Source organism: Cydia splendana, chromosome 17, assembly GCF_910591565.1.
Source record: "Cydia splendana chromosome 17, ilCydSple1.2, whole genome shotgun sequence".
Classification (NCBI taxonomy): domain Eukaryota; kingdom Metazoa; phylum Arthropoda; class Insecta; order Lepidoptera; family Tortricidae; genus Cydia; species Cydia splendana.
This window is the reverse complement of record NC_085976.1, coordinates 14,878,090-14,899,377: the sequence shown is the minus strand read 5'-3', so window position 1 is coordinate 14,899,377 and position 21,288 is coordinate 14,878,090. Positions and strand designations below refer to the sequence as shown.

Genomic DNA, 21,288 nt, shown 5'->3' with positions numbered 1-21,288 from the left:
ACAACCAAAGAATATAATACTCACCTGACAACAGGGACGCAGCTATACCACCTATACGTTAGGCACGATAGAGATATCTGCATCTCACTTCTACGTATTGCTGCGTCCTTGTTGTCAGTTACTGAATGAAGTAAGGTATGTGAAGTGCTTTAACTGGTGAAAGAAAGGGCGTGGGCTACTTGAAGAAGGTGTACAAATTTGATGCACCGTTAATTCGCGTGAAAACGATACAAACGAATTAAGCAAAGAGTCTAACCATGGATGTCAAAAACCGAAAGCTATTTATATAATTATGTACCGTGTGCAATAAGTCGTGTGTTAATTTTTACTGTTTCCGAACGTACCCTCGGAACAACTGTCACCGTGACAGCTGGACTAAAAAAAACTTTTATTGACCGTAATCGTAAATACTTTCGTAATTTAAATAAAACCATTGAAAGGGAAATCCAACAAATTAGTTATTTAACCCCAATAAGTACACAAAGATAAAATAAATGTCGACATTTTGAATAGTACCGCTATACAGTCTAGTTCATAGAGATATTCCCTATCTGAGGTCTAGTCTGAAACAATGAATCACACAGTGTTTATATCTTTTTTAGTCTTATGTTATTATATTGTGACTGGAACATGTAAGTATTTTACAACCATTAAATAACAAAAAGACTGAGCTTAAAATAAAGTTAGCGTTCAACGTTTAACATCGAAATTTACAATACGATAAAATGCCTTTTAAGGTTCTATTTACCACAACCTGAAGTATTACGAGACTATGCATGCGTCGAGTCTGCGGCACCACGTCGTGAAGCGCGGAGCGAAGCCATCGAACCATCTATTCAACACTATTAAGGAACTACATTTTCGGACCTTGGGCAAGGATTTCAGGCTCATACTTCATCCTCGTTCATCGGTATTACATTCCAATTTCAAAGCTTATGCCGTTGATGGGGATGGAAAAGAAACTACTGTACATATTGGTAAGTATAACATTAATCCTTAAGATCCTGTATAGCATTGCCATAAATATGGGCATGTCAACTAGAACCTTGGAGGATATAACCAAACAAAGTAGCCATCAACAAGCATTCCCCTCTGTCAAAACTGATTGAAAGCTTCAAAGTCAAATAGTGTTCTAAAAGTGTTAATCATTTGTGTCGAAAGATGACAGTAAATGTAGTGACTATTTTATTTTATTTTATTTTCTTTTCTTTATTGGGGAAAAAAACAGACATAGGCAGATATATAATACAAAAGAGGACATAGATTTATACATTAGTAGGTGCAACCTACATCCTGAGACAATTCCCACTATGATTTGTAAACCTAGGATATTTAAGTGGCATTGTCATCGGATTGAGGTATAACAGGATAATAGATACTAAACTAACATTGATAGACAGACGATAATAATAATCATTACAGTGCTGACAAGATTACACACATAACATTCTAGCAGCGACTACACAACTACATAATTTTCTTTGACAATGTTCCTCTATTTCAAATTCTCTTTGTCATTAATGAAGCCTTGGGTGTGGCCTGGAAGTATGGATACCCCTGCTGTAAGTGATTCAATACTTGATTAATAATTTTAATAAAATACTTGGTTCTGTTTTTAGATAGAGACAACTTCTATACTGGCAGAGTGTTTGGTGAAAAGTCTTCAGAAGTCAAGTTGCACATGGAGGATGGGCTCATCACTGGCATTATCCACACTCCAGATGAGACATATCACATTGAGGTAAGAATGCTTAGAGATCTCACACCTCGGTTAACACTTGTAGCTTGAAAGAAAAGTTTCTGTAGAACATCCTAACAACAAAAAAGGTCAACTATTGCAGGGCTTAGCTTCAGCCCTGCATTCTATGTGCAGTACTTGCATGAAAATCATTGTTTAAATAAAGAACTTCAACCAGAACCAGATAACAAGACAACAAGTGCATGACTTTTCAACTGCAATTACTGCATATGTTGTTAGCACGGCAGCAGGTTAGCTTGGTTAGCTGCTAACCGAGGCTCACAAGCTGCATGCGGGTCTATTTTTGTTTTAAAAATATTTTAACAGTTTCAGGCTTGACTATCTCATTTTCATTATACATATTATAGGAGCCTTGTTTGCCAACAAACCACTCTGTGGTTTGGCAGAAGAATATATGTACCTAATTAGTTGTAAGCAAGATGTGAATAAATGCTTTATCTTAATTTTTTTTGTAAACCACTTAAAGCAAACTTTTTTCATAATTTAGCCATCATGGCGTCACCTGCCAGACCTGGATGACAAGACAATGATAACATACAGAGCTTCTGACATTCGGTTCAGCTGGGCAAACTCTGAAGATGACACCAAACCCAGGGTCTGCGGTTATGTTAAAGAAGGAAAAGGTATGAAAACTTAATCAACTTCAAGGATGACTATAGTTTATTTTATTAGAATCTTAAAATAATGTACCTAAACACAAAAGAAACACAGGGTTCAGTTGTTCGACCAATGATATATTATAATTAGATATCATGAATGTTGTAAATGGCTTTTGTTATACATGTTTTCTTTCTTTTAAATTCAAACAAGACAGGAACTAGTTATCTATGACAGGAATAAGCAATGAGTAAATTTATTTGAAATTGACTGTTCTCTATTATGATTTATATTACATTTTCTACATTAATTTTAGTATTTATCATGATATATTAAATTAAGGTGTTAATTAAAAAGACCTAATTAATAATAATTAATTAAATTGTTAATGTTATTAAGTCAACACTAATGTAACACAAGAATTTGAACACAAGGTACATGACTACACTTTACATTACAAATTGTCAAACATTTAATAAATTTTTACAGAATTAGAAGAAGATGATGACGAAAACGACCAACTAGAGCACAAACACGAGCAATCAGAACGGGACAAATACTTAGACAACATAGAAGTAGACCACGACCTACCCCACAAGCCGGACTCCACAAGCGACAGGGACGAACATAGGCGAGTGAAGAGACAGAGCGACTACGAGTATACGCCAACCAAAACACGATGCCCGTTGTTGCTTGTGGCCGATTATAGGTTCTTTCAGGAAATGGGCGCTAGCAATACTAAAACAACTATTAGCTATTTGGTAAGTTCAATGATGATGATTTTGTGTGATAGACACAATTAAGATGTAATATTCGTCTTTCCCATCACGGAACAATGGTGTTCCTGATCTTTGGGAGGCGTGCGCGGAGCCGAAGCCAACGCGTAGAGTCCCTTTTGACACTTTAATGAAATGTAAGGGGTACACCGAGCAGATGCTGCCCTTGCCCGTGTCATGGGACGCATGCAAAGACAGCACCCGCCAGGGTGTAAGGACTATTGAGAGTTGATAGAATCTAAAATGAACTAGGTAATTGGGTGAAAGCGATGGACTGAGAACTGAGCTATGGGGTAAAAAACGGTAAAAAGTAATGTTCGTTATGATTATGTCATCTCAATGTATAACATGAAAATCTAAGAGAGTTAAAATGTATGTGTCTAGTGTTGTATTTATTTATTCCAATGTTGCAATATAATGCAGAAGCAAAACACTGATTTAAACTTTCACGATTATTAAACATTATCGAACTGCACAACGGGACTTAATCGCGTATTTAAGTTTTAAGATTTACCTCCGACGTTTCGAGGTCGGCGTTGTCCCCGTGGTCTCGGAGAAGACTGGCTCAAGTTGACATCAACATCTTCTAGCCGCGCGAGTTTTTCGAACTACCCGCACTTAAATACGCGATTAAGTCCCGTGGTGCAGTTTGATAATGCAGAAGCAGTTTACTAATAATTAAAAAAAAAACAATTGAAATACATTTCTCCTAATTAACTAAACAGAGTTAAGAAGTACTTCATTGGCATACTTTAATGTTATGATCTTAACAATAGCTTTACTCGGCTTCTATCTAACATATGTACTTACTTTAAAATTATTTTCAGATAAGTCTCATCGACCGTGTTCACAAGATTTACAACGACACCGTCTGGCAGGATCGTCAGGTGAGCGCACAAACTTAAATAGTTATTGCTGGACCCGTGAGTTGCACCCCTTGTAGACCGCGAGTGCGAGAGCGTTGTGGAAAGACCGTCACTTAAAAACGTAAAAAAATGCCGTTCCCCCACCCAACAACAGAGCGGCAGCTGACATCCACGAGGGTTCATTATACATTGCCCTTAACCACTTTATTAGTCATCGCCCGGGATGCTATTGGTCATGGAATTAGTTCCTGGCCCGCGGTCTATTGGAACTATTGACAGTTTTTAACCCCATTCCTTAAAAGGGGAGGACCCCACACAGAACGAGCCGCCTTGCGCGGAAATTGCCGCGCAAAGAAGCTGGGTCTGTGTAGACGTGCCTCGGTCGCACTGCCTCGGGTGAGACACGTCTCCACCAACCGAGCTGCTTCGCACTCGTTTTAAATGCTACTCGTGTTTCTATGAAGCTTATGTATTTCGCAGGACATGGACGGGTTCAAAGGCATGGGCTTCGTGATCAAAAAGATCCTAGTTCACTCGGAACCGACGCGCGTGCGCGGCGGCGAGGCGCATTACAACATGGTGCGCGAGAAGTGGGACGTGCGGAACTTACTTGAGGTAGATTTTGAACCTACTGTCTTATATGTTGGAGTTCACATTTGAATACATAGGGCCGATATTCGCTCGCGACCCATAGTTTGCGAAATGCTTTGCGTATGCCTACGGTATCAATCAAATGACAGCAAATTAAATATACCTACTACATTTAATTTATACCTGTGTTCCAAAATACATTACCTACATTTAAAAACACTGTATTGTATTTACTCTTCTATGACGTCAGGTGTTCAGCCGCGAGTACTCGCACAAAGACTTCTGCCTGGCGCACTTGTTCACGGACTTGAAGTTCGAAGGCGGCATCCTAGGGCTCGCCTACGTGGGCTCCCCGCGCCGCAACTCCGTCGGCGGCATCTGCACGCCAGGTAGGCGCCTTTATGAAACTATTGATTAACGGGTTCGAGATCATACTTGAATAAATAATGCGCCCAAAGTGGGGAAGTAAAGCAAGGCGACTCTCTCGGCGACATCTGTACGCCAGGTATATAATCACTCCATTTTCAACTTACCGATGGATGGGTTAGAGTTCATATTTAAATAAGTACATTGCGCCCGAGTAATGGTTATAGCAAGGCCAGACTTTCAGCGACGAACTTTCACGTGGTCTCGTGTATCATCGTCCACATTCTTAACTAGGCGAGTTAGAGACACAGAAAGAGCCACCTCGCGAGGAAACTGTCGCGCGAAACAGCTCGGTCTGTAGACGTGCCTCGGCGGCGTTGCCTCGGGCGAGGCACGTCTCCACCGACCGGACCGGTAACTTGCGAGTCTGCTCGTTCTCTGTGGATTTTGAGATCTTAACATATCATATGCCCATGTAATATTACATTTTTTTAAATATGTCTTCTCTTAAGCCTCCCTTTAATGGGCATATGAGTGTCAAAAATTATGAAATTAAATCTTATCACTTTAGAATAAATTCACATTAAAACAAATTGGTATTCATTGAGTTAATTTTTATTTTTAAGCACTTTTGTTTGTTTGACATTGCGTTTGTTTTGTTTTCAGCTATTTCGGTGCAATAGTGTGAGTGTTTATTTTTTGTTCGTTTTGCATGACGTTATATTTATATTATTTGTTATTACATATTATGTCATATTATTTACTATTTATTTATGCAATTATTTTCTAAGGTGGTGGAATACTTTTATATTACATGTAGCTTTGCAACTGTATTAATTTTGTAACGCAGGTGTGGAATAGGAGATATAATGTAATATCAAGAATAGGGTGGTTCACGTTTGTATGGGAAAAATTCAAACTCTAGCTAGAAGAAGCGGCACCCTCTCATTTTGTTACACTTGTTCTGTTGACTAAATATGCCAAGTTTTGTAATCTTATCTCAACTACAAGGGGGTGCTCAAACACTTTGAAATTTTTCAAAGTTGTATGAAATCCAAAAAAATCAAGTTATAAGTTTTTTGAGTTTTATGTAAGTAGTAGTTTTCACATTATTTGAAAGTGTGATTTAAAAGTTATTTGGTGAAAAACCATTTTTATTTCTATCTGTTAAATGATTTATTAGGTGAAATTCTAAAAATCTTTTTTTGAAAAATTATAAAAAATAAAAATAAAAATGTTTTTCTACTTAAAAACTTATAAATCACATATGCAAATAATGTAAAAACAGATACTTAAATAAAATTCTGAATAATAAATACTTGTTTTTTTTTTTTGTTTTCATACAACATACAAAATTTTCAAAGTGGTTGAGCACCACCTTGTAGTTGAGATAAAATTACGAAACTTGGTGTATTTTATCAGCATAATAAGTGTAACAAAATAAGGGGGTGCCCCGTCGGAAAATAAAAAAAAATGTCTTTTGAAATCAAGAAATTTCTTACTTACTTACTTAATTCTGTACGTTAAAGCTAGCTTACATACAGCTTACAGAATTAAGTAAGTAAGAAATTTCTTGATACTACATTACATTCTACTAATATAATAAATCATTTAGCGTGAAGTTAACAAAATTTAAATATTTAAATATTTAACCGCTAAGGGCCACTTGCACCATCCCACTAACCCGGGGTTAAGCGGTTAAACCGAATTGTACTGGTAACCCTGGTAACTCCAGGTTTAACCGGTTAACCCCGTTAATTATTAGTGGGACGGTGCAAGTGGGGCTAAGAGGCGTAAGTATTACAGTTGTGTAGGCAAGTTTTGAGTTGTGACCGGCTAGAGGTTAAATAATGATAAGCACTACATATATCAGCAACGTTTTTTTCCAAATTGCAGAATACTTCAAGAACGGCTACACCCTGTACCTAAACTCCGGTTTATCTTCCTCACGGAACCACTACGGTCAGCGAGTGATCACTCGAGAGGCCGACTTAGTGACCGCTCACGAGTTTGGCCACAACTGGGGCTCGGAGCATGACCCTGATGTGGCTGAGTGCTCTCCGGCGGCCAGCCAGGGCGGGTCGTACCTGATGTACACGTATAGTGTCAGCGGCTACGACGTCAACAACAAGGTAGAATTTGTAACAATATTACAGATTTACTGTAATTTAATATGCATATGAAGAATCTTGAAGAACGACGTTAGGAAATAATTGACTTTTTCATTCAAAGATATACCTAGTGTTCAACTTTATGCATTTTTTATGCCTGTCAATAACAAGTAAAACGTTACAAAACCGTATTGCTCTTCGTTTTGAAATTCCGTTAAAATTGTAGCCCACGTCACGCGCTATAAAAACAATCAGTTGAAACCTCATTCAGAAGTAAACACGACACGAATATATTACTTTGCTAAAATCATCACCCTTTCCTTCTTTCTGGACTTGCTGTACTCGTAGTCGAGTAAAGAAGACGGACATCCTAGAAATCGGGACTTTAATTGAAAACTTTAATTTAAATTTTAGATTAAGTACCTAATATTGTTTTAGTTATTGTATTTTTTGGACTAGTTGTAGATATATGTACCTATTTATATATTAGTTTTAGATAATCTAGTGTAATGACTATTGTGTGGCTGTAATTTGTTGGACTATGTAAACTTAAATAAATATCTGAACCGTATTGAAAACTATTTAATGTAATGTGTGGTAATGTTTTGTAACAGCGTTTCTCGCCGTGCAGTCTTCGTTCGATTCGGAAAGTGCTGCAGGCCAAGTCCGGGCGCTGCTTCAGTGAGCCCGAGGAGAGCTTCTGCGGCAACCTGCGCGTCGAGGGCGGCGAGGAGTGCGACGCAGGCCTGCTGGGTAATCTAGCATCATACATACCAGAAAATGTATTTTTGCAACTGTTTCGCGGATACTTTTTTTCAACAGTTTTTAAACAAAATTGTATGTGATCGTTTTAATCCAAGGTACCTATAACACAAATTACATGATTATGTTCACTTTCCTCAGGGACTGAAGATAACGACATGTGCTGTGATAAGAATTGCAAACTAAGGAAAAATCAAGGAGCCGTTTGCAGGTGTGTGTTTGTTTATCTTGCGCACATTTAGAATATTCTTTTAAATAAATTTGGTTTTAATTAGAGACGTCTGCTAATGAAATTACTATTTTCAAATCGAGATAATGCATAGTTTCAAACATCGAGATAATGCGTAGTTTAGTTGAAAAATACATATTTTTTTCTCGTGTTACGGGAATCGTAACACCACACATAATTGCCACAACAACCATTGAAACACTCATTCTGTTGTTTATCGTAATCGCGAAAACTTTTAACTAAAATTGGTTTTACAAAGCTGTTGCGCGTTGTAGGGCAGCATGTGGTATTTTACGAGGTTTATGAGTGTACAACAAGTTTCTCAACAGCGACAAGAACTCCCCGTGCTGCTCGGGCTGCGTGTTCGCGCCGCCGGGCGTGGTGTGCCGCGAGGCCGCGCACTCCGCCTGCGAGGGCGAGGCCACCTGCAACGGCGCCACGGCCGACTGCCCCAAGGTACCATTTCACCCTATCAACTAACCGTTCCTAACCGCTTTAGGCCCAGTTGTATCAACCATAATTGACGGAAATCAGCAGTGAATTATGAAATTTTGCATAAAATAAAAGTATGCGAATGTGACGTGAGTATTTTACGGTGACAGACGATTTGGTGCAACCGATCCATAGTCTGAAATTCAAATAGACATTCGTATAGTCACCGGTTTTGCTCAGGGGTACCCTGCTGCTTTTGGTTTTAACCCATGAATCTAGTATATAACTGGATCTAGCATGAAAGGTGGAAGGAAGTGACCGAACAGGATAGTATTATGTATCTTTCAGTAGGAGTAGCAGCGAAAAAGCTATTATTGTTTGTCCTTGTCACAGCCTCACATTTTATTTGTTCCCCACCGTAAATTTAGTATGGATTATGGTGGGCAACAAATAATTTCGACAAATCATAGTGTCGCATTGCGTATGTTTTGCCCCTCACGGAGGCACGCGTATACCTGTCCACTTCTATAGGATCCTTCTATGTTTTAACCTCATTATAAGGGTGTGTTTTTGTGTCAGGCGCCAGCGATAGCGGACGAGCACGAGTGCGCGGAGCGCGGCCGCTGCCGCAACGGCTCCTGCGTGCCGTACTGTGAGACGCAAGGCATGCATAGTTGCATGTGCGACATAGGTATGTTAAATTAATCGCCCTTAGTTCAGTTGTTTCGTAAACTTGGCTCCTTTACCGACAATTAGTTCAAGTCCTAAATAAAGAAAAGTTACATAAAGTATTTTATTATGACTCAATTTTCCAGCCGTTCCAAATGAATGCCGGGTCAATTAACTTGTAACTTATATTATGCCTATCAATAGTCTTGTTTAGAGATTAAGTATAAAGTTTTAAATTTAAAGGATAGTTTTGTTTAAAATGGTCATCTTAGTTTTATGAAAATTGACTTGTATTTGATTTTTTGCTTACTTGCAGTGGCGGACGCATGCAAGCGCTGCTGTCGTAAGAGCCTGAACAAAACGTGCTTCCCCGTCGCTCACAATGACATTCTGCCCGACGGCACGCCCTGCATACAGGGATTTTGCAATAAGGTCAGGATCGCACTAACGCCTCTGGTAGAACGTTAAACACAGCGCTCAGCGTTTATATTAACCTTAATGCTCCCGTGAAAACGCAAGCGCTATATAATAGGCCTATAGCGCCTCAGTCTTCGTGTTGGTTGTTTATCATTTGTAGTCCTAGAGGATATAACCAAACGGAGACGCCTTGTCTGTAATTTTCGGCAACAGTCCGCCGATTTTTTGCGGGGGAGGGGCACGTAAAATACGTAACGTAAAAATAGCCATGTCAGATAAACGTCAGTCCATACAATGTACATATGACCATTGGCCGCCTATTTTCGACAGAGGGGAACGCCTGTTAATGGCTACTCCGTTTGGTTATATCCTCGAAGTTTGTAGTCAATCCGGATAATAACATTATAAATGTTCCTGAAATTAGCTTTAATATACTTTAATATTCCTCACGGCCTTCATTTCAATTGCAATATGTAATTCCAGGGTGTCTGCGAGAAGACGATCCAGGACGTAGTGGAGCGTTTCTGGGACATCATCGAGGACATCAACATCAACAACGTGCTGGGGTTCCTGCGCGACAACATTGTAGGCGTCGTCGTACTCGTCACCGCCTTCATATGGATCCCTGCCAGCTGCGTGGTGTGTTGGGTTACCGATATATACAGGGTGGCTAAAAAATAACTGCATTTCCGTTGCCAGGGAGATTTTGGGATTATACTGAGCAACTTTTACTATGGGACCAACCCCAAAATCGCGAAAAAAAAATTTGGCCGTTTCATACATTGTGGTTGGTCCATTTTCTATAGGAGAAGAAAAAATTTTTTTGCGATATCGGGATTGGTTCCATAGTAAAAGTTGCTCAGTACAATCCCAAAACCTCCCCGACAACGAGAATGCAGTTATTTTTTTAGCCACCGCGTATCGGCGAATTCCCTTGAATTTTCTAAAAGAAGTGCGATGAAGCGGTAGTTTTCTAGGTAGAGAAATAAATCTTCATTTGCTTTGCAACAGGTACACCAACCCTCTTAAACATGTTAAATCTTTTTAGAAAGTGGAAGAAAAAGTAGGGGTCGTGTCGTATCAAAAAGTCAAAGAGCTGGCGCAAGATAGGGATAGCTGGAAGATACTCCACCCGACAAGAGAATAACTTAAGTTAATGATGAATTGTGTTTTTCTGTTCCAGATAAGCTACGTCGACCGGCGGAGGCAGCGGCAGCACCAGAAGTATGTGGAGTGGGAGCGCCAACACGACCTAGTGCACCCCTCGTCCCCACGCAAGATTATACACACGAGGTACATTTTATATGTACACGCTTTTTTGTGAGCGATGTTCACTTTTTAGGATCCTCCTACTCCTAGTTCACTGCACTTTGCTATTTTAAGAATAAAAGACACAACGAATTATTTCCAAACGCCTTCAACGAGTGCCCTAAATACAGTGGAATATCGATCGATAAGGCGAAATCCTCGTTAACACGAAATAAAATGCCATTCCCTTCCCTTCAAAGCCAAATACCTCCATAACTCGAAATATTTAACCTCATTAAGACGAAGTAACCAACGATTCCCTTCACGACCATCCACTACAATTTTTACCTTTATAACTCGAAATTTGAAATTTGACCTCTACAACTCGCAAAATGAGGCGTTCTTGTTTTACCACCTCTATATCCCGAAGTTATTTACTAACAAACCTCTGTAACTCGATAAAGACAGTAAGAATGTACTTTATGCGTTTGTATTATTACCTCTCTAATACGAATTTTCATGCGTTTTACCTCTGTAACTCGAAACCTCTTTAATACGAGCAAAACCTCTCTAAGTCGATGCCCTCTTTAAGCCGAAACCTCGTTAACACGAAGTTTTGGCGTTTCCCTTGAGATTCGTGCTATCGAGGTTCCACTGTATTAACCCTTTAACCATTTGACATTATTTTCTAGGTATTCGATTTCGAACCGCAATTCTTATTGTAGAGATGCGTTTTTGTTTCAAGTATGTTTCCGCTACGACTATTCTTATTCAAAAACTTTACGGACCTGCGGGCTCAGCACGGTTCCATTTTTATCGACTATCACTATGCCCGTCCCTTTCGCACTTACATACTTGTTAGAACGTGACAGGCATGGTGACAAGGGATAAAAACGCGACCGTGCTAAGCCGCCTGATTTAGTTAAATTGGTTTACCTTTATTTTGCCGTCAATTTTTCTGCAGATTTTCGTTTCACAGAAAATTTTTCAAGTAATTTCAAATCGCAAAATAATATTTACATAGAATATTTACTTCAAATAATTTTAGTTCGGATTAGTTATGTTTCACCAAAAATTTAAAACATTAGTTTTGTTTCAAGACCAATTTGTTCATGTAATTTCATTTCACAGAATCATCGATCTGTAGAAAAGTCACTTATGAATACGGTTCACCAAAATTTAATATACAAATAGTAATTTAGTCGAATTTTATTTATTTAGTCGTTAATTTAACGCAATCTGCTTCTCTGGAAGGAATTCGTTTTTAGGGGTTGCCGTTCAAACCTAACCCACTTTTCTGGCAACAGTTCGTTTTCTTGGGGGTCGCAGTTTTAACCTAACCTAACCCACTTTTCTGGCAACAGTTCTTTTTCTTAGGGGTCGCAGTTCTAACCTAACCTAACCCACTTTACTGGCAACAGTTCGTTTTCTTGGGGGTCGCAGTTCTAACCTAACCTAACCCACTTTTCTGGCAACAGTAAATTTTCTTGGGGGTCGCAGTTCTAACCTAACCTAACCCACTTTTCCAGCAAGGGTTCGTTTTCTTAGAGGTTGCAGTTCTAAAGTAACCTAAACGCCTTTTTTTTGCAATTTCAATGAATACTATGAGTGTGTGAAAGGTAATTTTGTAAAATAATAATTGTTGAAATGAATATTCTGTGAACTGTAGCGTCGCTCAAATAATATTCAATGAATAATAATTCTACAGTCAGTCTTTTATTTTATTTAAAAATCTTTGAATAAATATTCAGAATTTTAATCAAGTTACAAAATATGTTTCTTTGAAATGAATAATCGAAGAAACAGAATTAATTGTAACAAAAATGTGCGATTCGATTATTCTATGAATAATTTTCTGTATAACAAAATTCTGCAAAAAATTTGGCGGTAAAATAAGGGTTAAAGTGGTTTATGTTTTACCCCTTTCTTTCAAATACATAAGTCAAAATGACAGATAAAGACAAACGATTATTAACTAATTGAGGCTCGTAGTTCGTTTATGAATAAGGGGGTAAAGTTAACTATGTGCAAAGTGCGTGGTGGGGATATCGCACATCGTGGTATAACTTTCATCTCATGTTCGTTGTTTGTTCCAGATTGCCAAAGCAGAAGCCGCCGGGCATGAAAACTGTCATTCAAGGCACCAGCCAACTTTAAACCTCTCTAGTCATACAAATATTCTAAGTAGATAAAATTAAATTACGTATAAATCAAACTAAGCGTTTTTATTATTTTTTTTAATTTGCATATAATAGCGATTACAATTTATTACCAGAATAAATATGCGTGTAAGCTTAATAAGATAAATAACATACTTTAGCGCTTATAACAAAGCAGAGTTTTTTACATAATACTCTGAATAACAAAATCTAGGTTTCTTTAATACATTATCAAGGATATAAATCAACTTTTTATAATCTTTGAATTTAATTAAAATAGCTGCGTTATGCACAGATGTTTCGAGCCACTAAGGGCAGAATGTCCTTGGCTTCTATATAGATATTATCACTGCAAGTTTACTGTGTTTTGTTTCAGTTGATTCAGTCATTTACGGCACATCTGGCAGAAGTTATAAATGGATGAGATGTTCATTAAAATAATTATAAATAGTAACGTTTTTCTGCCAGAGTCTAGAAATATGAATGCAGTAGTTTATTTCAAACGTAAATGTTGCCAGTACGTCTACCACCACCTTGACATAACGCTCACGTCTACGTAATTTACTTTCTGTACATCTCGCTTGCACTAATATGCGAGTACGAGCGAGATGCATAGAAAGTAAGTTACGTAGACGGGAGCGTATATGTCAATGTCAAAACTGATGGTAGACGTACAGGTATCGCTTCACTGCCTGCTGTTTCGTGCGAGTCGGGCGGCCCTTGCCGCCCTGGTGCTGGGTTTAGTTGAGCGCCGTGGAGGTGAGCAGCGCCACGCCGCGCTCGTAGAAGGCGTGCGGCTCCTGGCCGGGCGCGATGGGCAGGCGCACGGTGAACAGCAGCTCGGAGCGCGCGCTGTTCAGGTACACCGGCAGCGTCAGCGCCTGCCCGCCCGCCGCCACCGTGCTGCTCTCCGGACCGCTGCCGATACAAACTGACATGTACAAGCCGAACGGAAACAAAGGCTGATTCCCTCGCTTCGTTTCAAACTCGGGTAAATCCATCTGTCGTATTATACGATTTTGGTATTAAGAAAAGGTGATAGGGTAGATATTTGCTGAGAGGGTCGAATGGATTTACCCGAGTTTAAAGTTAAGCGACGCAATTATAAATGAAGAGGGATCGACGGAGTAACTGACTGTTTTTGTTTTATATTCACACAGTTGTCAATGACTACATACAACCAAACTACACAAGTTTAGTCAAGACGTGTTTACACATATGTGCGTAATTTGTGCCACATATAAAGTTCGGCTGATTATATTATGTTTCTCTTAATTTTTCCCCTTTACGGAAACTTCACTTTTCATATATAAGATCTTGCTTTTCAAATGTTACCTAACACATTTCGCTGTAAACTTAGGGCGTCTGCCAGCTGGCGCGGTTACACGGAGCTAGTGAGCGGGTTAACGAAAAATAGTACATATGAGCAACGCTAGATGGCGCGGACGCGTGCGGATTTTACCTACAATGACCCCCGCGTGTATGCTATACAACACGTACCGTATCCACGTGAGCACGGTGAGCGGCAGGTCCACCATGATGGTGTTGGTGAGCAGCAGCCGGTTGCCCTTCACCGTGGCGCCCTGCAGCTTGAGCCCGGTCACTTGGAACGACCACTCGGTCGCTTCCGTGTCCGTACCCGGTTCCGGTATCACTACCCAATACGTACCGTATCCACGTGAGCACGGTGAGCGGCAGGTCCACCATGATGGTGTTGGTGAGCAGCAGCCGGTTGCCCTTCACCGTGGCGCCCTGCAGCTTGAGCCCGGTCACTTGGAACGACCACTCGGTCGCGTCCGTGTCCGTACCCGGTTCCGGTATCACTACCCAATACGTACCGTATCCACGTGAGCACGGTGAGCGGCAGGTCCACCATGATGGTGTTGGTGAGCAGCAGCCGGTTGCCCTTCACCGTGGCGCCCTGCAGCTTGAGCCCGGTCACTTGGAACGACCACTCGGTCGCGTCCGTGTCCGTACCCGGTTCCGGTATCACTACCCAACACGTACCGTATCCACGTGAGCACAGTGAGCGGCAGGTCCACCATGATGGTGTTGGTGAGCAGCAGCCGGTTGCCCTTCACCGTGGCGCCCTGCAGCTTGAGCCCGGTCACTTGGAACGACCACTCGGTCGCGTCCGCGGCTTCCGTGCCCGGTTCCGGTATCGTCACCTAGAGAGAAAACCGATATTAGTAGTAATATTACATGACAAGTCGTGGCTAAAAATTGATAAAAGTAAAAAACTTAAGCGCAATCCCTCTACAAGTGACCTACCTGTAAGTGTAGTTCTTCAAGTGACCACGAGTTAGCCTGCGCCACGCACTGGCGGGTGGCCGTGATGTACGCCTCCGGGTTTAGGAGACCTCCGAGCCACACAGGGATGCTCTGAAAACAGTATTCACGTTTTAATTTAAGACGATTCCAACAACATAACAAATGAAATAAAAGCTACCACTTAAAAAATGTAATTCAGGAAGGTATCTATACCATAGGATATTTGGGTACGTAAAGCTTTGATGGCGTGGGTATAGACCTTGGCAAATACGGCGCGATGGTGGAGTATGAAATACGCAATGTTGCAGGATCGCGTAACATTTTGCGTTCAAACAAGCCATCGTGAACCATAACGAAGAGAAGATTGACGACAAAGTGTAGAAAGCGAAGTGAATGTGTTCTACCAAATGATCGTTTGTGGACCTTATCTCGTTGCAATAAGATTCATAAATGTTCAGTTATGTACCTGCAGCCGGCGGGCGCCCGCGTCCGTGGCCACGCACTCGGAGACGGTGGCGAGCTGCTGCACGCGGCGCGCGAAGTCGCCCACCCACTGCCGCACGGTGCAGCCGCGTGCCACCGCGTAGCGCTTCCAGGCGGCGGGTAGCATGCCGCGGACGAGCGCGCCTACCATCGACCGCGTCTCGTTCGTCTGCTTCATCTCGCCCTGTACACAAAGATGTCTTGTAACGGAAACGTCGAGAGCAGTACTGGCAGGTTCGCCATGTGATGTTGGGTGTTACGAGAAACAACTGTAGCGAAACATTTAATTTGAAAAGGTGTGCGTGTTGTAAATATGATTCACATTACAAAATCAAGCTACCAAATGTATGTCGCAAGATGGTAAGGTGCTAAGGTGTGAAATTATTATTTTCTGCTGAATATAATATTAATTTAAATATAGTCTGGCAAACACAACTTGTCAGTCAGAAAAAAACCAAGAAAACTATACTGATCCCTTTCTTTTGAGTGCTAGTACTAACGTAAGACAAAAGCGTATGATTTTCTCTGTCTATGTTTGAAATAAGATAGTCCTGGGCCAAACTATAGTTACCTGACAGATAGCGAGCACGTTCCTGAGGTCGTGGTGCACTTGAGCCAACAGCGAAGCCCCGGCGGCGACCTCACGCTCGAAGAAGCGGTACAGCGGGTCTTTGATATTCTCCACTGTACGGCGCAGCGTCTGTATGACACAAATTAATCAATATTTGTGGTCGGCCCTTCATGAGCGTCAAAAAATTTACTTCTACAAGTATAAAAGAGGTTAGAAGAATATATGGTAAATTTATCTTTTTAGCCACTCTGACAACACCGATTGTCGTATGTGTGGCGAAGAGGAAGAGACAGTGAAACACTTAATGTGTGAATGTCACGCCCTCGCCAGAGAAATAATGAAGGACTTTGGAGCAGGATATCTGGAACCAAAGGACTTTAAAACGCTACCCATGAGCTCCATCATCCAACACATGGATATGGTGGGAAAAGCTCTTGAGTAGTTGACAGATCTTCTCTAGGGGGTAATTGCACAAAAGATCCCTATGGGTCGAAGTGTATCCGCAAGGGCCCCCGAAAACAATAAGATAAGAAGGAGATAAGATCTTTTTAGCCAGCTTTTAACGTTAGGTAGTAACACAATGTATGTCTGATTCTATCATAAATAAAATGACGTTCTTACCGGTAATTTCTCAGGCAGGAGCTGCAGCCATCCTGTGGCTGTTTGGTGAAGAGACTTCATCCAAGCCGGGCGGCCGTCGCCCTCCACCACCAACGCATCTGTACAAACACATGCAATGTAAACCAGTCTTACACCGCCTTCCATCTGCATATAACTTGACATTCTTTAGCGACAGGTATATGCAAGTACACTCTGCACACGAGCTCCGAGGTTTTGCAGAGGAGCTCCGCTTATCCGATTACCCATCCGCTTTTTCAGCCCGATAATGGACGGAGCTCGTGCTCGGATTGATAAGAGTATTGAAAAGAACTCATGAAGTGTCGAGCCACGCATGCAAGATGCGAAATATTATTGTAAAATACATGGCTGGTATTACACGCTTATTTTACGTACACCTACATTAGGATGGTATTCCATCTGTCCAATACCTTACTCCAATGTGTATATGCGTCTCACGTTTTGCTTAATGAGATATTGAGACGCAGTGCACATTGAACAAAGAAATTGGACAGGTGAAATACCACCCTTAGTACTGACTAAGATGATTTATGCCATAACTCGTAGTGTAATATAAACATAAAGATGCATTAATTTTGAATTTAGGGATTATAAATATTAAAGACCTTTGTCCGTACATCACCCGTTCTTGTATCAAAATCGTCAAAGCTTGATTAATACTTCCTGCATAATTTAAAATTATCTAAAAAAAATTGCCGATTCTATAAACTGCCTAAACGACGGTTAGAAGCTCACGCGGAAAGCTTCAAGCTCTTCAAAGTTTTGTGCAGAGGTAAAGGCGGCCTAAAGCAACACGAATGCGTTGCAGTAAAGTAACGAACAACAATTAGATAAGTACTCCAATTAAATCTAATAATTACCATCGACTTCTGTAACGTGGAAAAAAGAAATACAATTAAAGCCAATTACTAGCTTTGAAGCCAATGTGACATTTTGTGCTGTGTGATGTGTTCCCTATTCAGATTCTTGTCGACGTATTCCCTTTTTAAAATAGCTAAAATAAATCTATTAATACTGTTATACGTCAATAGCATTAGATACAGTCAGCATCAAAAAAAGTAGCGGAAAACTACGCGTCAAAAGTATCGCCCATTATATAATAGCTTAATAAAATTAGATATGACTCTTTATGCAGATTTTTTTTACTGTAACAGGTAAATTGAGAGCTGTGTTTGTGTACGCTGCGAGTCTCACAACTGAGCCTGGATAAACGACAAGTATAAAACGGCAAAAATACTGACTGTCGTCCTGCGAAGCGGCGTTGTAGGCGAGTTCCTCTTCGTCCTCCAGTTGCTGCATCTTTAGCAGCTTCGACACCAGGTCGCTGCCTTGCGTTGTCAGCAAAACCTGTACAAAAATAACACATGTCATCATCTTTCTACGCGTTTACCCAACATTTTGGTAAACTATTCCCATGAATTAGCAGACCTTCGAACCTAGAAGGGGAAAACTAGGGCTCATTACGATGGGCATATTGGTTACTATATTTTCCTTAGTCGACTTACGAGAGAGACTTACGAGAGAAACGCTTACGAGAATAGCGACGGGTAAACCTCCAAATATTTCGTATTTACGTTCCGAAAACCTTATAGGTACGTGCGATTGAAACGCACGCCTTACGCTTTTTGTAAATAGTAAAGAAGCTTACGTATTTATTTTATTTGTATGCAATAACTAACCTTTTCAGCGTTGTTCGGCAAGCCGAGCCAGGACGGAGTCTGTCTGTCGGACAACTCCTCGATCCACTTGAGGAAGTGGTCGCGCCGGTTGCCGTCGGGCATGGTGATGTGCCTCTGGTTGCCACTCGCCTGCGGAGGAATAAGTCGTTTATAGATATTATATTATGTCGGGTAATTTTCCGCCTTTTTAGGGCGGCAGTGCACAGTGGTGACTTTCCTACAATAATAGGAGCCCATGACTCTAGTTTAACCGTTTAAATACCAAGACCAAGACGTTGTAAGTGGTCGTACTCAAAGCCCAAAAAACGCTTACAGTTGTTATTTTTAAACCTTCAAGTAAGGTTTATTTTGAAATTTGATCGGTGTGAGTGACGTTTATGCTTATATGTATAGCGTTAAAAAAGTAAAAGGGCTAACGATTGGGTAGGTTACCCTATTACGGGTTGTAAAGTGTAAAGTGTTGAGTAAGAAAGTGGAAAACGTAATATCCGCTTCAATTGACTTATAACTGCAGCCGTTAGCTGTCGATCTAATTCACAAACGCCGCGGACTCAACTGGCTTACAAAAAAGGTCGTTACATTATTAGCCACAAGGTACAAAATCCCTTACCCCATCGACATTAGCCACAAGCGCGAAGTCCGCCTCGAATGACCTTGGCGTGAACAGCTTGCACAGGAAAGAGTGCAGCAACCGTTGGTCGAACAGGTTGTCGATCTTGCCTCCGTAGATGCACTGCGAGAGGAGGGTCACTAGCGCCTCCCATGGCACCTTCTCCGGAGGCAGGTTGGTGCGGCCCTGGCAAATTATATTAGATTTGATTAGTAAACAGTTAAAACTGTAAGCAGTTCGTTTTTGCTATGTCATGTCATGAAAAAACTAGCACGTATTCTAAATTTTCAATCAGACACATGTAATATAGTCAGGCATGTCTAGTAAATGTGTTACTCGATATAAACCATGGGGATTCATCAGTTTTAATAGGCTTTTAGGTCAACGTACCATGGCTGTGGCGTCAATCCAGGTGTCGAGAGTATCACAGGCCACGCGCAGGTCGGACTCGTTGAACTCATAGTACTTAGCCCAGCCCAATGGCACGTAGCGGAGCCGCTCTTGGACGATGCCTGTGTAACAAATTAATCAAAATTGCAGGTCCTATTGGTTATGCGCAATGTGACACTATAACGTCTATAACATAAGCAGGCATATTTCAAATTCGAATGCATCCGTGTATAAACTTACCGTGGAACCACGCCAACAAGAAATAGAGACGCGCGCGTTCTGAAGGAGGCTTCATCATACGAGCAGCGGGCACCTGAAAATAATTAAATTATTCAAAACTCTATTTTCGCCAGATCATTTTTAAACTTTTCTATAACTCAATTTTAAATACATTTGAATAGTTTATGGAAGACATTCCATGCTGATGTTTTGTCCAAACTCTGTTATAGCCAAACTGGAAACAACAGTGGTATAATTTGTAATAAAAATGTTGTAACGCATCCTGCAGGATTGGTGATTCATGTGTTGACTTCGGTGGTGAGAAGCTAATATCTATCTATCTAATACCTTTAAACGAGCAATTCTTGTTTATATATATATTTCGATTAAATTTGCTACATGGGGGTTTTCGGGGGCGATAAAATGATCTTGGTCAGGTCTTATCTCTGGGAAAACGCGCATTTTTGAGTTTTTATGTTTTCCGAGCAAAGCTCGGTCTTCCAGATATTAGAGTTCTATGTTTCACTTTCTAGACAGTAGAATACAGTATAGTCACCGTGGCGAAGGTGCGCAGCAGGTTGGCGCGGATGCCGGGCGGCGGCTCGAACACGAGCACGCGGCCGGCGCGCAGCAGGTTCACGGGCAGCTTGGGGCTGATCTCCGTGGTGAGGAACAGTCTGAAGGCCGGGTGGGGCTGCAGCGAGTGGAGCTTCTTCTCGAGTTGCACGAGCCACACCGGCGCGAGGTGCACGTTCTTTAACATCACCCATCTGGGGAATAACAAAGCGTATTTAATTTAGGTTGCCCTACAGACTAATGGCGTTATTCATAAACGCGTTACTCTACTGGCCTGAATTAGCTATGAATCGTTTGGCTTTATCTGTCATTTTGACTTATGTATTTGTAGGAAAGGGATAAAACATAATTTAACTAAATCAGTAAAGCTAAGATGGTCGGTTTTTTATCATTTGTCATTATACCTGTCACGTTTTAACAAGTATGTAAGTGTAAAAGTGACGCATGACATGACAAGTGATAAAAATGGGACCATGATATCGCCGGAGGCCCGTAAAGTTTTATGAATAAAGGGGTAATGCCATATCTTCCTAAGTCCCGATGTCCATTAGAAAGGACACATTTGCAGTAAACGTTGACGAAACTAAAATGAGCTGTTGTACCCTCATACTGTAATGACCTCATAAGGGTCGCTAGGTGTTGTGCAGTGCAATGTTCAACAGTGGTCTCTTGTGGCTGATAAATATTAGGACATACCGGCCGGTCTTGCAGGCGGTGTTGATGGCGCGCTCGGCCTGGTTGAAGCCCTCCGCGGACCCAATGGCGATGCTTGACAGTGGCTTGTTCAGCTCTGTCGCCATGTCATCCACGCGACCTGTATATATTTCACAAGTTAATTAGTTCTCAAAGATGCACACTACTAGCGCGG

At 41.0% G+C, this 21,288-nt stretch overlaps 2 protein-coding genes across 4 annotated transcripts in view; one reads left to right on the top strand and one right to left on the bottom strand.

Annotated features, from left to right (window-relative positions):
- The first annotated feature begins 385 nt into the window (after positions 1 to 385).
- Positions 386 to 13,033, top strand: LOC134798876 (ADAM 17-like protease). The gene is made up of 17 exons (XM_063771266.1): positions 386 to 632; positions 738 to 977; positions 1,620 to 1,741; positions 2,247 to 2,382; positions 2,846 to 3,117; positions 3,960 to 4,019; positions 4,479 to 4,613; positions 4,840 to 4,978; positions 6,852 to 7,087; positions 7,681 to 7,819; positions 7,970 to 8,039; positions 8,387 to 8,513; positions 9,069 to 9,180; positions 9,475 to 9,590; positions 10,059 to 10,214; positions 10,759 to 10,868; positions 12,920 to 13,033. The coding sequence occupies exons 1-17, from the start codon at positions 572 to 574 to the stop codon at positions 12,978 to 12,980; spliced, it is 2,292 nt and encodes a 763-aa protein (XP_063627336.1). The 5' UTR covers positions 386 to 571; the 3' UTR covers positions 12,981 to 13,033.
- A 675-nt stretch (positions 13,034 to 13,708) lies between these two features.
- The window catches only part of LOC134798938 (dynein heavy chain, cytoplasmic), a 75,433-nt gene continuing 67,853 nt past the window's right edge, over positions 13,709 to 21,288 (bottom strand). For 2 of the 3 annotated variants that reach the window (XM_063771369.1, XM_063771370.1), the window contains 13 exons: positions 21,117 to 21,234; positions 20,401 to 20,614; positions 19,866 to 19,938; positions 19,626 to 19,747; positions 19,236 to 19,421; positions 18,626 to 18,754; positions 18,188 to 18,293; positions 16,929 to 17,026; positions 16,308 to 16,436; positions 15,720 to 15,920; positions 15,254 to 15,364; positions 14,990 to 15,150; positions 13,709 to 13,900 (listed from right to left, as the gene is read on the bottom strand). In XM_063771369.1, the coding sequence (XP_063627439.1) occupies positions 13,723 to 13,900; positions 14,990 to 15,150; positions 15,254 to 15,364; positions 15,720 to 15,920; positions 16,308 to 16,436; positions 16,929 to 17,026; positions 18,188 to 18,293; positions 18,626 to 18,754; positions 19,236 to 19,421; positions 19,626 to 19,747; positions 19,866 to 19,938; positions 20,401 to 20,614; positions 21,117 to 21,234 (1,826 nt within the window). In that variant the 3' untranslated portion in view covers positions 13,709 to 13,722. The other variant, XM_063771371.1, reaches the window with a different exon arrangement.

What these genes read in the sequence shown, in the direction of transcription:
- LOC134798876 (XM_063771266.1), top strand. Translation starts at nt 572, where the DNA reads ATGAATCACACAGTGTTTATATCTTTTTTAGTCTTATGTTATTATATT. An exon ending in ACGTGCGGAACTTACTTGAG is followed by an intron (nt 4,614 to 4,839) that starts GTAGATTTTGAA and finishes CTATGACGTCAG; the next exon opens with GTGTTCAGCCGCGAGTACTC. An exon ending in CGGCGGCATCTGCACGCCAG is followed by an intron (nt 4,979 to 6,851) that starts GTAGGCGCCTTT and finishes TCCAAATTGCAG; the next exon opens with AATACTTCAAGAACGGCTAC.